This window comes from Phoxinus phoxinus (assembly GCF_949152265.1).
Source record: "Phoxinus phoxinus genome assembly, chromosome: 13".
Taxonomy (NCBI): Eukaryota; Metazoa; Chordata; class Actinopteri; order Cypriniformes; family Leuciscidae; genus Phoxinus; species Phoxinus phoxinus.
Window position 1 is genome coordinate 27038982 of NC_136888.1, and position 13409 is coordinate 27052390.

A 13409-nucleotide genomic window follows, 5' to 3' on the forward strand; every position below is an offset into this window, starting at 1 on the left:
TTATGACTGCGATTGAGAATGACAGCTGACCTATGAAACTCACTTCTCTTCCACACAGGCAGTACGGTGCTTCCTGCTTGGCTCTTACATCACTGCAGACCACATACGGACCAAACACCCGTCCGGGTCACTCTGATCTTGAGACTAACGGGCCTAAAACCCCATCCAAGATCAACCGATAAACGGTTTGTGGGTAAACCGATGAGAAACGGCTGCTAAAACAGACACCAAGTGGACACACGCAGGTCTGCGTCTACACAGTCATCTCTATAAAAAAAAACAAGCAAATGCGTGGCGATGTGACCTCGAGAGTGCAACACAAGGAAGAAAACAAAAAAAGCACCAGTAGATTTGACAGTTTCTTATCTGAGCAACATCTGTGACAGATAACAGAACAACACTACAGGCCTCTATTTTAACTTCCACAGTGAAAGATTCGCTGCCACTGAAATGCAGTGCTATTGTGGACACGAGGAAATGAAGAGTATTTCGGGGTATGAAAGAGGAGAAAAACGGGTGAGACGAAGCGCTAAAGGGCATCATGGGGGCTGGGAAAGAAAGAGCGATGGTGAGAGAGACCAGATGCTGACACTGAGATGCTCTGACACTTCTACAGCCCCAGGAGTCACAGCATGTTAGTGCAGTGTGACAGAGCAACCTTTAAAGGCCAAACACTGAGCATCAGCAAACCTAACGGCCTCAACATCTCCCCTTCCAGCATTTACACACACATACACACCCCTCAAACGCTCTGGAGAGGATGCAGCAGAAGTAAATGTGATTGTGTTGCATGTTTAACGACAAGTAAACAAGACAATTATTAAAGAGTGACAGTGTGTTAGTCAGGCAGCGACTGAGCATCATTCTTTTTTGTTTTGCTTTTCATATATATACATACACACATCCTGATGTAAGAAAGTGGCTGAAAGTAAAGATGAAAGCTTGAAATACTTCATGGTACATCATACCCAATGAGACATCCGGATTTATAGGAATTGTGCAGTGGACCAAATATGAAACAGAAATTTCCTACTGCCACCTGCAGGTTGCAGACATTATTACACTGAAAAACAAATCAACTTAAATTGTATTTAATTGTATGGGAGTTTTTGTGCAATACGCATGAACAAAAATACCCAAACATCTCACTAGGACTGAAGAAATAATAAACTAATAATTTAATAAAATAAGTAAATAAATATTGATCTAAATAATAGATAAAAACTAAATTTTATGAAATAAATAACTAAATATTGATCTAACTAATAGATAAAAACAAAATTTTATGAAATAAATAACTAAATATTGATCTAATTAATAGATAAAAACAAAATTTTATGAAATAAATAACTAAAGTACATACATTTATTTAAAAAAAAAATGTTAAGTTCTTTAATTATATTATTTATTTATTTGAATGAAATAAATTCCCTCTTATGATATTTGTACAGTAAGATATTTGACGTTTGATGTGATGTACAGAGGATGTGTATTGTCAGAATGTATAAGCTGACCTCTCATAAATGGTCTTCAGTATGACCTGGTCTGAGACTCCATCAGTTTCCTCCAGAAAGAGAATGATCCAGGATGTGCGGTACGGCCACTCCTCCGTCAGGTTGATCCAGGATGCCAGCCGGTCCCAGTTAAAGATGATCTGATTGGCTCTAAGCAGGCGACCTATCAAAAGACACTTCATTACTATTATATATATTTGTAAAGCAATCGCATGTCTTTAACGTGCCACAATCAATAATGAATGTATGAAGCAAGAATGAGGTCACACTGACCTGTGACTGACACTATGTTGAGCAGTCTCCTCATCGTCTGAGGGCTGATGTCACTGAACCAGTCTTCGGTGACCAGCATCTTGGTCAGGTCATAGGACATCTGCCGCGTAACGGTGCGCTGCATCTGTCTCCTGCGGTACGTGTCCTACACATCAATATGCAGAGAACTCAATGTCAGGAGGCTAATAGAGTCTGTGTGATACCTGTAGGCCAGTTTAGCACACGTAGTGTTGATATGTTGATTTAGTCCACGGTCATGTACCTCTGAACTTCAAATACATTTACAACCAGTTTTACAACAATAACAGTGTTTCCATAAGATCCGTTCAATTTCTACACAGATCGGTCTCTCTCTTTCACTAGCAGACACACACATACACACACAGATGCAACATTTCAATAAGTATGTAGCTTAAATAATAAATTCCAAACAGAGGCTCCAGAAAATATTTTGACACTTTTAATAAATGGATAAATTGCAGAGATTATCGGAACCATAGGTGTTTCACATTCTTTTCTTCCTGCAAGTGTTACAAACTGGCATCTGCAATTATATTTTTTGCAATTACAACTGGCCCCAAGGTGGACGTATAAAGTAATAAATGATCATTTGACTACAATACATTTAATACATACGGTAACCAAACAGTTGATGTACCCCATTGACTTCCATAGTATGAAACAAAAAAATACTATGGAAGTCAATGGAGTCCATCAACCGTTTGGTTACCGACATTCTTCAAAATACCTTCTTTTGTGTTCAGCAGAAGAAAGAAATTCATTCAGGTTTGAAACAACTTGAGGGCGAGTAAATGATGACAATGTTCATTTTTAATTGAACTATTCCTTTAACATGGACTAAGAATGAACAATACCTCTACAGCATTTAATAATCTTAGTTAATGTTAACAAATGAAACCTTATTGTATAATTTTTTATTAAACTAGTATAACTAAACTATAGTAAATATATTTTAAAAATATGTATGAAGTGATGATAATTTGACTACAACAATAAAAATCTATAATTTATGAATTATTATATTTGTATGCATTTATTTATATAATTTGTATTAATAAAGTGCATCTATTGTGTGTGTGTGGATATGTTTATAAATACACGCAATATATTAATTAATTCATTCATTATTAATAATAATGTTACGGAATTTGTAACATTCATTATTGTATTTTTTTGTGATATAAATGGTCACACATTTATTTTCTTATGTCAAATTCTCAAGTAGACTGTTGGAAACAGTCAACACTCATCAAAACATGAAAAAAGTAACAAAAAAACCCATCCAAAGACATCCTGATCCAGTGAAATGGCAGTTCCAGTGGACCGTATCAGGAGCTGTGTTTTTGTGCCGATTCATTGTTAAGTCTAGCTAAATCGATGTGCATGACCGTTTACCTAGTTGTCCGTGCTGTCATCCAGAGTTCTGACTGACTGAGATGTCTGCTCGTCTCAAAGCGTTAGCTGGTCCGGTACGAGCACAATGTAGAGCCGATCACGAGCTCTGGTGGGTCAGAGCTTTAAGCCCACTTTGAAGTTTATAATGCTGAACTTGTGACTTGACTGCTACTTGGAACACATGGCCGTAAATAAGGTGGCCCCTTTCTGATCAAGGATGATGGAGGGGAGCCTTATGTAAAAAAATATGCATGATGAAATTACTCATAAGTATGGGTGTACCATACGTATCACAGATCCCGATTGTGTATCAAGAACGACCCCTGCAGAACCTCAGTTTGACCTGACAGCTTTTTGGGATGTGAGATCACATTAACCAAGAAAAGGACACAACACTAACAGAGCCAAGCTACTTTTTTTCTTCTTTAATGACTGGAGTCTTCCACGAGCGTCTAATGAAACCCGCTAAACAACTTTCCACAACAAAACGTGCAGATCAGGGGTATAGCGAGCTGGATGCTCAGCCAAGAAACAGCAGAGGCAAAACAAGAGGAGCGTGCCCCTGAAATAAAGAGGGGCCAAATAAAGGAGGCAGATAAATCAGCCAAGCAAACAAACAGCCCTCACAGGGCGAGCAGAGGAGCCACTTAGCCTCCTGCCTCCGTGCCACCGTGCCAGTGCTTTGTCACCAAGACCCACTGCTGCTGCACCCCGTCATTAGGCAATGGCATCTCAGCGGGAAGAGTAAACAGACATTAAATCAATTACAGACGCTCCTCGGCGACAGCCATGGTCTCTGACAATACCCCTCATCCAAAAAAACACACACGCACAATAACAAACACAAGACATGGTCCTAACCGTCCACGATAACAGTGAACTGTGAATAAACAAATCACATGCGCGTAAAAGAGCCTGTTAGAGAGATAAGCAGAGTTAAAGCCTTTATAAACGAGTTATTAATGAGTTAATAATGAGGTAACGGGAGCCATATGGCCTTCGTTGAGCCGCCCATCTCAAATCATGTTGATGGGAAGTGGTGGGAGTGTTGGCGGTTAAGTCTTACCCGGCGGTTCAGCGCTGTTTTACTGCCCTGCCTGCCCTGCTCGCCGAGACTGTTCTGAGACAACTTCCTGTCCATGTCCTCTTGCCACACTACAGATGGAGAGAGTCAGACGTTCAGAGGAAGTTTTGGAGCAGAAATGATGGGCTGTTAGTCTATATTAAACACAGTACACCACAAATGATGCAGACAAGAAAAATCAAGAAATATCTGCCATCGAAATCAGATCAATGCACCACAAACATCTTGCTATACATAAAAATAGCACTATATATGAAAGAACTCTATCCATTAAAGAACACCAAGACATTTTTCAGAATATCTTCTTTGTTCCACAAAAGAAAGAAAGGAGTTTTGGTTTGGAACAAAATGAGGACGAGTAAATTATGACAGAATTTGGGGGTTTTGGGGGCTCTCTCTTAAAATGCATTTTTGAATAGCAAAATGTAAGAAATGATAAATAAAATAAAAATGTATATTGGAATTCAGCCTTTGGAAACGTCTCTATACTGACCATCAGGGTTCAGTTGATCTGCATTGGCTGGTGTGGAAATGCAGAGTCTCTTGGCGGTGCTGAGGCCACGACTGTTGAGGAACACGGGCAGGTGGATGATGTTTCGCATGTAGTCGTGGCCATTGATGTTGGAGTCACGTAGCACACTGTTGAGGTTCTGGTTTATGGCTTTGATGATGATATGAGGGTCGCTGGCAAAGATGGAGATGAAGGGGCCTTTAGAAAAGAGCACTCGAACCTGCAAACAGAAGAGACAAGACAAAGATTCCTCTTTATTAGTAGTGGAAAATCTGGTCTAAGCGGCAGCCTAATGGTTAAACGCATGCTAAACAGTGCCAACACTTCACAATAAGGTTGCAGGTAAATATTAATGAATGCATTAGGTATCATATGGTATGTCTGTTTTGAAGGGCTTTTTTTGTTATTTTAATAATCTATGGGTGATCTTTCTCAGGAGAAAATGTATGTAATTCATAGCAAGATCAGGCTAAAACTAAAACAGTGATCAAACTCTCAGACTGACACCTGAATATACTGTATATGTGCAATACAAAACAAGTATCATATTTTTCCCTCTTCCACTGTCAGACCACTTCAGAATGAAAGAAGTTCTTTAGTTGTAATTCTATTAGACTAGCTATGTTACACAGACCTATAGTTCCAAATATATGCTGTGGATCATGTGTGTGTTCATACACAAGCCACCTTGTATACGTTTTTGCACACACCCAGACATGTACTAATTTGAATGTGATGGGACTTTCCAGACTAATGAAGAACACTGTAACGTGTATAAGTGTCACAGGATACTGATTTGTGGACCGTAAAAGTTTAGAACGGCACGCATCATTTAGCGATTGCTGCAAAATTTCTGCTGACATTGTGGTTCTCCACGCCAACTTATTTGTGGCAAAAATATTCCATCTGCATTCATATCTGTAAGTTTTCCTATGGAACATCAGCCTTACCAATTGGAACAAAATTAAGCTTGAAGAAAAAATCCAATTTGGTCATTCTTATTAAAATCAGAAACAAAAAGATCAGAATTTAAAAGAGAAGTGGCTAATTGCGCCACAAAGGAATCTTTGAGGCTCTTAGTTTGCAGGCTCTCTGGTAAATGGCAGATTTCATTAGCCGTGAACAGGCTGCCAACACAAGAGGATTATACCCAAATAATGACATTTAGCTGAAGGAAATTCCATTAGTCCAGCTGGGAGAGAGGAATCTGAACTTCTGGAGCTAAACAAGCCTGAACTCTCAGCACTGCTGCACATCCATGAGATGTTTGAGAGGTGAATGAGCTTGTTCTTCCCACAGAGAGGACATGAGGCACCTTGTTTGTCCATTTAGTCAAGAGCTGGAAGCAAATGTGCTCAGACTGAATGAGTCTTTTATATTTACAGTGGAGATAGATGGCTTGTGCCATCAACAGCTTCTTGGCATTAGTTGAATACACAGGCAAATGCAATCCTGACAGCAAACAAGATTTGTATACTGTTATTCGGTTATATGCGAGATGTTCAATGAGGTTTTACACTCTTGGCTTAATGTAGGATTGTGCATGATAGCGTAAACATAAACGCACCGTATCAAGCATCTGTAGTACTTTGTCCTGCTCACAGGAATCCAGGCCATCGATGATGACAGCCAGTCGGGTCTGATTCTGAGTGAAGCCGTCAATGGTTTTAGCCATTTTAGCCATGAGTTCCACTTCACACTTCAAAACCTGAGAGAAGAAAAGGAAACAAATCAGCTGTACAGAACAAGCAGTAAAACACAGAAGCTTTAGAAAATGTATGTCTTCAATTTTCACAGTATAACCAAATAATGCAAAAATCTGAAATGCGGCAATGACTTAATTAAATATGAAGTTTTCGAGCATGGTGGTGTGACTAAGTGGTTTACAAACTGAGTTTGTAAGTGAAGCATAAAAAACTAAATAAAATATTTTAAATTATGAGATTTTACGGTGTACAGCTATGCAAGTCAAGGTTAACATGGAAGAGAGAGGATTTATCTCAGCCTCTTCAAGTCATGCCTAGTTAGGCCACAGTGTTAGTCACTTTGGATAAGAAAATATCAGCTAAATTAAAACAAATGTAATAGTGCAGACTATAAATAAGCACATTACATATTATATTAGCATCATTGGCTCACCTTCATGAATCCCTCACTCTTGAGCTTGTGCATGCTGTTGGCAGCGTTGAGTAGCCTCCTCCTCTGAGAGTGCAGCACAGAGTCCGCCACCTGCCACCAGGTTCGACAGTTCAGAAGCACGGCCAGACCCACCACGCTGGCCATGGCGATCAGAACCGCGTTCACCGTGAGGTTCTCTCCATCCACCTTGAAGATGGCCAGTAGGGTCATGCCTGTGATCAGACAGCCCGACGTCAACACAAAAAGCACAAAGGAGGGGACGCAACAGGTCTTCTTCCACTTCTTTCCTGTAAAAAAGATGTAAAAAAACAATGTATAAGTGCACACCTCGATAAAATATTGACAAAACAGTCTAAAATGTGATTAGATGAGCCATGTTTGAAGCCAAACCATTCTTGATGTTTAATATAGAGCTATGTAGAGCATGACTTGGGATCAATGCAATTTCACTATGGGTGGGGTATGAGGCAAGTTTCCAGTCACAAGTTCTGTCAAATTATTATAAATAAATACATAATTATGAAAGAACAAATATTTTACCACAATTACCGGTAAGTTAAGATTGTATTGTTATTGTTGACTAAAACTAAAAGTATTAAAAATAATTTTCCTCAATTGAAATAAATCGGAAATAGAATATAAATACTAAACTTCAAAACTGAAAAAAAGCTACATATAAATCTATAAAAAAAGTTTTTAAAATTAAAATTATATATATAAAAATATATACTATAATAGTATATAAATAATACTACAATAACACTGATTAAAATATAAATAAGACCCTTTACCATGTTAAATTTCCCTGTTACAGAGAGCATTGTGTGTCTTGTATAAAATAAGTTAGAAAGGAATTTATTAAACAAGTAATAATAATTAAAAACACACACAATGCTTTGCACTTTTTTAATATTTCTTCTCTACTATCAAGATTCATACTCCATATTCTACAGACACACCTTGAGTTTCATCATGTTTGAAGACCCTAAAAAGTCTGGTAGCCAAGAAGCCAAACTCTCTCTCACAGGCATCGGACAGCGTGGCTATCATTTCAGCCATGGACGTCTCCCCTCCCACACTCGACAGACGGTTATAGTCTGTGAACAGAAACCTGGACAGATGGAGAACAAAAAAAGACTGACTGAAAATGAGCATCAAACATGTGCGTGTTTCAACAGAATGTGCAGGTAATATAATGTCGTCGAGAGAATATTCACAACATTTCTTTATCCTGCCCAAAATCATTCGGCAAAGTAAGTTACACCCTTAAACACAGCAAACCTAACTTTGAGAGAGAAAAAAACACCCTTTGAGGTAGCTGGGTGCTGTTGAAGTGGATGGATGTGTCAGCTCTACCTGACAGGCAGGGCTTTGGTGGTTTGTTCCGGAAGCTCGGGGGAATTGACGAACATGAGTTTGAGAAGCAGCTCCAAGTAGCCGATGTGGCGGGCCAGTCTGGTGCTGAGGACCCAGGCCCAACTCCAACTTTCCCCTCCTTTTCTCCCACCAAAGTACACCAACACTGCACACACCATACAAAAAGATGATGCAAAGTCACTTTTTGATATGAACTGAACCAGAAGTTTGTGAGAATGTAAAACAGGATAAAATGCAGAACAGGCAATTCCACTCACAATCCACAAGAGATTCGGAAGTACACTGCTGCACTCTAGTGGACAAATTTATATGTACAGTTTAGTGCCTCTTGGTGACCAAGGACGAACCCTCATGTAATAATAAATAAATTCAACAAAAGCCTCTACCACTTGAGTTCTAATCTGAATAATAAACTTCTTTGTGTCCAGTGTACATGTAAATATAATTACATTACAATATTAATGAGATGAATAATCATAAGCAAGGGTATAAAATAAATATACATTACAAAACTATACAGTAGTAAGTTTTATTTTAATAATTAGGAAATTGTTGGGTCTATGAATCCCAGGGAGTAGATATATTAATCCAATTTCAACCATAATCTATGTAAAGGTAGAGTTGACAAGAAAACTTAAGTATTCAGGTCAAACAAAACCAAATTTGTCAAGTTCAACCATGTAGTCAGACACTCAATAACTAAATCAAATGATCTTTCTGCTCAAATCCCTTATTTCTCTACCTCGGCACAATCTTTGCTGCACTACACTAACTTTATAGACAGTAATTTATCCACTTTAATTTTTTTTAATAATTGTAATTTCTTTAATAACAATAAAAATAATAATTTAATATTAGCAAGATTATATCTAATAATAATCATAATTATTCTTATTAAATATAATACGATTAACATATTCATATTAATGATTATATTATTATAGATTAGTTAATTATTGTTAATACATTTATTGCATGCATTTCTTACTGTATTTATTGACTTTTTATTTCTAGTTTATTTATTGTTTTATTCTGGCTTACTACATTGAATTTGTTTACTATAAAGTCTAAGGGGCCGTTTACACGACACCGTTATCAACTAAAAACTTTGCATTTTGGCTGTTTATTTACACGACACCGATGGTTTGGGGGCTAAAAAGGCAAACTTTTGAAAACGGGTTTCAAAGTGCAAGCTATGAAAACGTGTAAACTAAAGAAACACAAATTTGTAAAAACAGTGACTTCATGTGCATGCCTATTACATGTTCAGTCTATAGGCGCGTAGCGTTTCTTTACAAAGTGACATCGCCAACTACTGGCCTGGCATGCAAAACAGCGTTTTTAGACGTTTTGTAGATCTGTGTGAGCAGGGATAGTTTTGACAAAGCAGTCGCATGTATGCGAAAAATGCAAAGGAACAATTTTTCGGTACATCGTTGTCGTGTAAACACACCCTTTTGTCCTTCTCTGTTATATGTTGCACAATGGTCCCATAGGTATTGAGAATGAGATAATTGTAATAAGAGGCAAGACAGTAAATTAGACGATTTCTCACCAAAGAAGATGTACAGTAGGGTGAGCAGGCTGAGGGCCACAGCGATGGCCAGCTTTGTGTCAACAGCGAAGCCGAGAACCAGAGCCACACATCCACAAAGCAGCAGAGTCAAAACCACCACCAACCACGAGAACTGGAACAACGGCTCCACCTGCTGCCCAGCAAACGTCTTCATCTCATCTGATACAGTGACAACATACTCAGATCTCAATCAGATGGTAAAAATACAACAAGGCCTTCCAGATCTTGAATAGACATTTGTGGCTCATACCCTCCAGTTTCTTAAGCAGGAAGGACTTGCCGCTGCCCCACTGAGCGTAAAGCCCCACACAGATGGGCGGCTGCATGGTGGGCTCACTCAGGATGTCCGCCAGAGCGCTGCTGTACAGGTCATAGCCCAGCATGTCCCCATCACACTCAGAAGGAGACAGGTGCTCTGGGGAGGAATACATCAGAGATGATGTAGAGAGACATGCAAGTGTGCAAACCAGTTTTGTTTGAGGAGTACTCACTGGCTCCAAATATCTGGGTGAGGATGCTCTTCTGGTGCGTGCAGTCAATGTTGTAAGGTGTCTCTCCCTCTTTGTTGGGCCGGTAGAGCAGGCGACCATCTTTGGGGTTCCTCAAGAGCACCTCGGCGAGTTTACGGCTTCTTCCACGAATGGCGATATGCAGGGCTGTGTCACCTTTCTGAGAAGATAACATTTAAGATTTAGAGAATATTCAAATGCAGAAATTCAGGAAATTAATACTTTTATTCAGCAAAGATTGATTACTCTGATCAAAAGTCACAGTTAAGACATTCATAACGTTACAAAATATTTGTATTTCTAATTAATGTTTTTTTTTTTACTTTCTATTAAAAAAGAATAAAAAAAACTGCACAACTGGTTTTCTAACATGAAGAAGAAGAGGAATAGTTTATTGAGCACAAAAACAGCATATAAGAATGATTTCTGAAGGATCATGTGATTCTGAATAATGTCTTTTGCCATCACAGGAATATATTACGCACACATACATGTATATATACACTCCACAGGACACTTTATTAGGTACACCAGATTGGACCCCCTTTTGCCTTCAGAACTGCCTTAATTCAACAAGGTGCTGGAAACATTCCTCAGAGATTTTGGTGCTCTATTGGAATGAGATCTGGTGACTGTGGAGACCATTCGAGTATGGTGCACTCATTGTCGTGATCAAGAAACCAGTTTGAGATGATTTGAGCTATCCTGCTGGAAGTAGCCATCAGAAGATGTGTAAACTGTGGCCATAAAGGGATGGACATGGTCAGCAACAATACTCGTGTAGGCTGTGGCGTTTAAACAATGCTCAGTTGGTACTAAGGGGCCCAAAGTGTTCCAAGATAATATCCTGCACACCACACCATTACACCACCAGCTGCCTGATCCGTTGATACAATGCAGGATAGGTCCATGATTTCATGTTGTTTAAATAAAATTCTGACTCTTCCATTTGAATGGCGCAGCAGAAATCGAGACCATTCTGTCTTTTTGGACCATTCTCTGTAAACCCTAGAGATAGTTGTGCATGAAAATAGTAGTTCAGCAGTTTCTGAAATACTCTGAACGTGGCATGGTTGTTGGTTGGGCTGGTCTGATTCACTTAAATCACGTTTCTTCCCCGTTCTGACACTCAGTTTGAAATTTAGCAGATCGTCTTGACCACGTCTACATGTCTAAATGCATTGAGTTGCTGCATTAGATATTTGTGTTAACAAGCAGTTGATAACCTAATAAAGTGGCCAGTGAGTGTATGTATACACACACACTTACCTTGTCCACCGCTGACACTTTGGCTCCTTTGTCCAAAAGAAGCTCCACAATTTCCATGTTTCTCATCTTGGTGGCTTTTATGAGGGGAGTCTCTGCATCCTGACACATTAATGTAAATATAATTGTTTCTCTCTTTACAGTAAACAATTATTAGCACCATATTCATAATTTTCATATAGGATTACAATACAAAATCCAATAAGAATCAGGTCTTTACCTTAGTGTAAGCCTCAGTATCAGGGTTGCATTGCAGAATGTCTCGTACCATGGTTGCGTTACCTTTCTCGACAGCCCAGTACAGGGCAGTCTTACCATCCTATAATAAAGAGCCAACAAGAATCATATGACCTGGGTCATCGTGATAGCTACTTCCTTAATCACGTGGGATTAATAATACGTTTCTGATATGAGGGGAAAAGGGCATTAAAACAAAGAGACTGTTCTGTATAGATTAGAGTTTAGGACTGCGTGCTGATGGATGCAGACGATTGAAATATTGAAGAGGTGGTGTGAGAGAGATGCAGTTACCTGGCCTTTGACATCAATATCAGCATATTTATTAAGCAGAGCTCGGACGATCTCCACATGACCTCCTCTGACGGCTCCGATAAGCACACTATCACCACTCTGAGACGTAAACAAGCACAAGACGAATGGGAATTTCAAGATGCCTGAAATACTAACACTCAAGGTTAAATAAGAAGCTATACGAGAAGCTCTACCCGGTCAGGGATGTTGACATATGTGCCCGCGTCCAATAGATCTTGGACAATCTCAGTGTATCCCTCTATAGCAGAGATCATCAGTGCCGTGTTGCCATCTTTATCAGTCATATTCATGTTGGGGTTTCTCTTAAGCAGCTCCTTCACCACCTCAGTGAAACCACCACGCACAGCCACTATCAGTGCAGTCATCGAGTTCTACAGGAGAGAGATTGAATTGGGATATTATTAACATAATGCAGATTTCAGTGACTTTACATCAGGATATTTGGTGCACCTGAAAAATGTCAAAACTCAATCTAACAAGCACAATGTGCACTGGTGTCTCACTGCATGAAGTTTCCTAGATTAATTGAGCCACACATCTTACTCCTCTGCGTCTGTTACAATACAACCACCTTGAATTTCACTTCAAAACACAAAGTACATACCGCTCCTTCCTGGTCCACATTGGCGCCATTCTCCAGCAGGTGCATCACGCAGTCATAATGGCCTTTTCTGGCGGCCCAGATCAGGGGTGTAGTGCCATACTGACAATGACAACAACAAAAAAACACAATGAAATGACTTAACAGATCTGATTAACAAGCTTAATGTTTTAAATATTTCTTCCAAACTCTGCATGAGTCATTTTTAAAGCCATACATAACTTGAATTCTGTGAATTAATAATGTATTGAATAATTAATGTGGTGATTATTCATTCACAGAATTTGAATCCTTGATTTACAGATAAGCAAATTAAATATATTACTTGGCATAATAACTGGTTAGTGAAATTAGAATAACTCATAAATGCAATTATAAAAAAGTGGTGCATTTTACTTTATCATGTTGCTTCTGTCATTAAAAAAATAATAATGTTTGGCCACGAGATATTAGTAAAATTTGCAATTCAATTCTACTACTATCTACTTATTCTTATTATTTTTCTATTCAATATTTAACAAGTGCAAAACACTGTGAGAATCTTTTTTGTTGTTGTTGCAATTCAACATCTATCTATAATTTAAAAATAAA

General features: G+C 38.7%; 1 protein-coding gene across 8 annotated transcripts in view; it reads right to left on the bottom strand.

The window, feature by feature from the left end:
* The window catches only part of kidins220a (kinase D-interacting substrate 220a), a 48817-nt gene that overhangs the window by 27328 nt on the left and 8080 nt on the right, over nt 1-13409 (bottom strand). For all 8 annotated transcript variants that reach the window (XM_079632186.1, XM_079632190.1, XM_079632189.1 and 5 more), the window contains 16 exons: nt 12822-12920; nt 12391-12588; nt 12197-12295; nt 11886-11984; nt 11669-11767; nt 10382-10559; nt 10141-10305; nt 9870-10049; nt 8294-8459; nt 7897-8048; nt 6938-7224; nt 6366-6506; nt 4781-5018; nt 4270-4358; nt 1788-1932; nt 1515-1677 (listed from right to left, as the gene is read on the bottom strand). In XM_079632186.1, the coding sequence (XP_079488312.1) occupies nt 1515-1677; nt 1788-1932; nt 4270-4358; nt 4781-5018; nt 6366-6506; nt 6938-7224; nt 7897-8048; nt 8294-8459; nt 9870-10049; nt 10141-10305; nt 10382-10559; nt 11669-11767; nt 11886-11984; nt 12197-12295; nt 12391-12588; nt 12822-12920 (2498 nt within the window). The remainder of the gene's footprint in view (nt 1-1514; nt 1678-1787; nt 1933-4269; nt 4359-4780; nt 5019-6365; nt 6507-6937; nt 7225-7896; nt 8049-8293; nt 8460-9869; nt 10050-10140; nt 10306-10381; nt 10560-11668; nt 11768-11885; nt 11985-12196; nt 12296-12390; nt 12589-12821; nt 12921-13409) is intronic.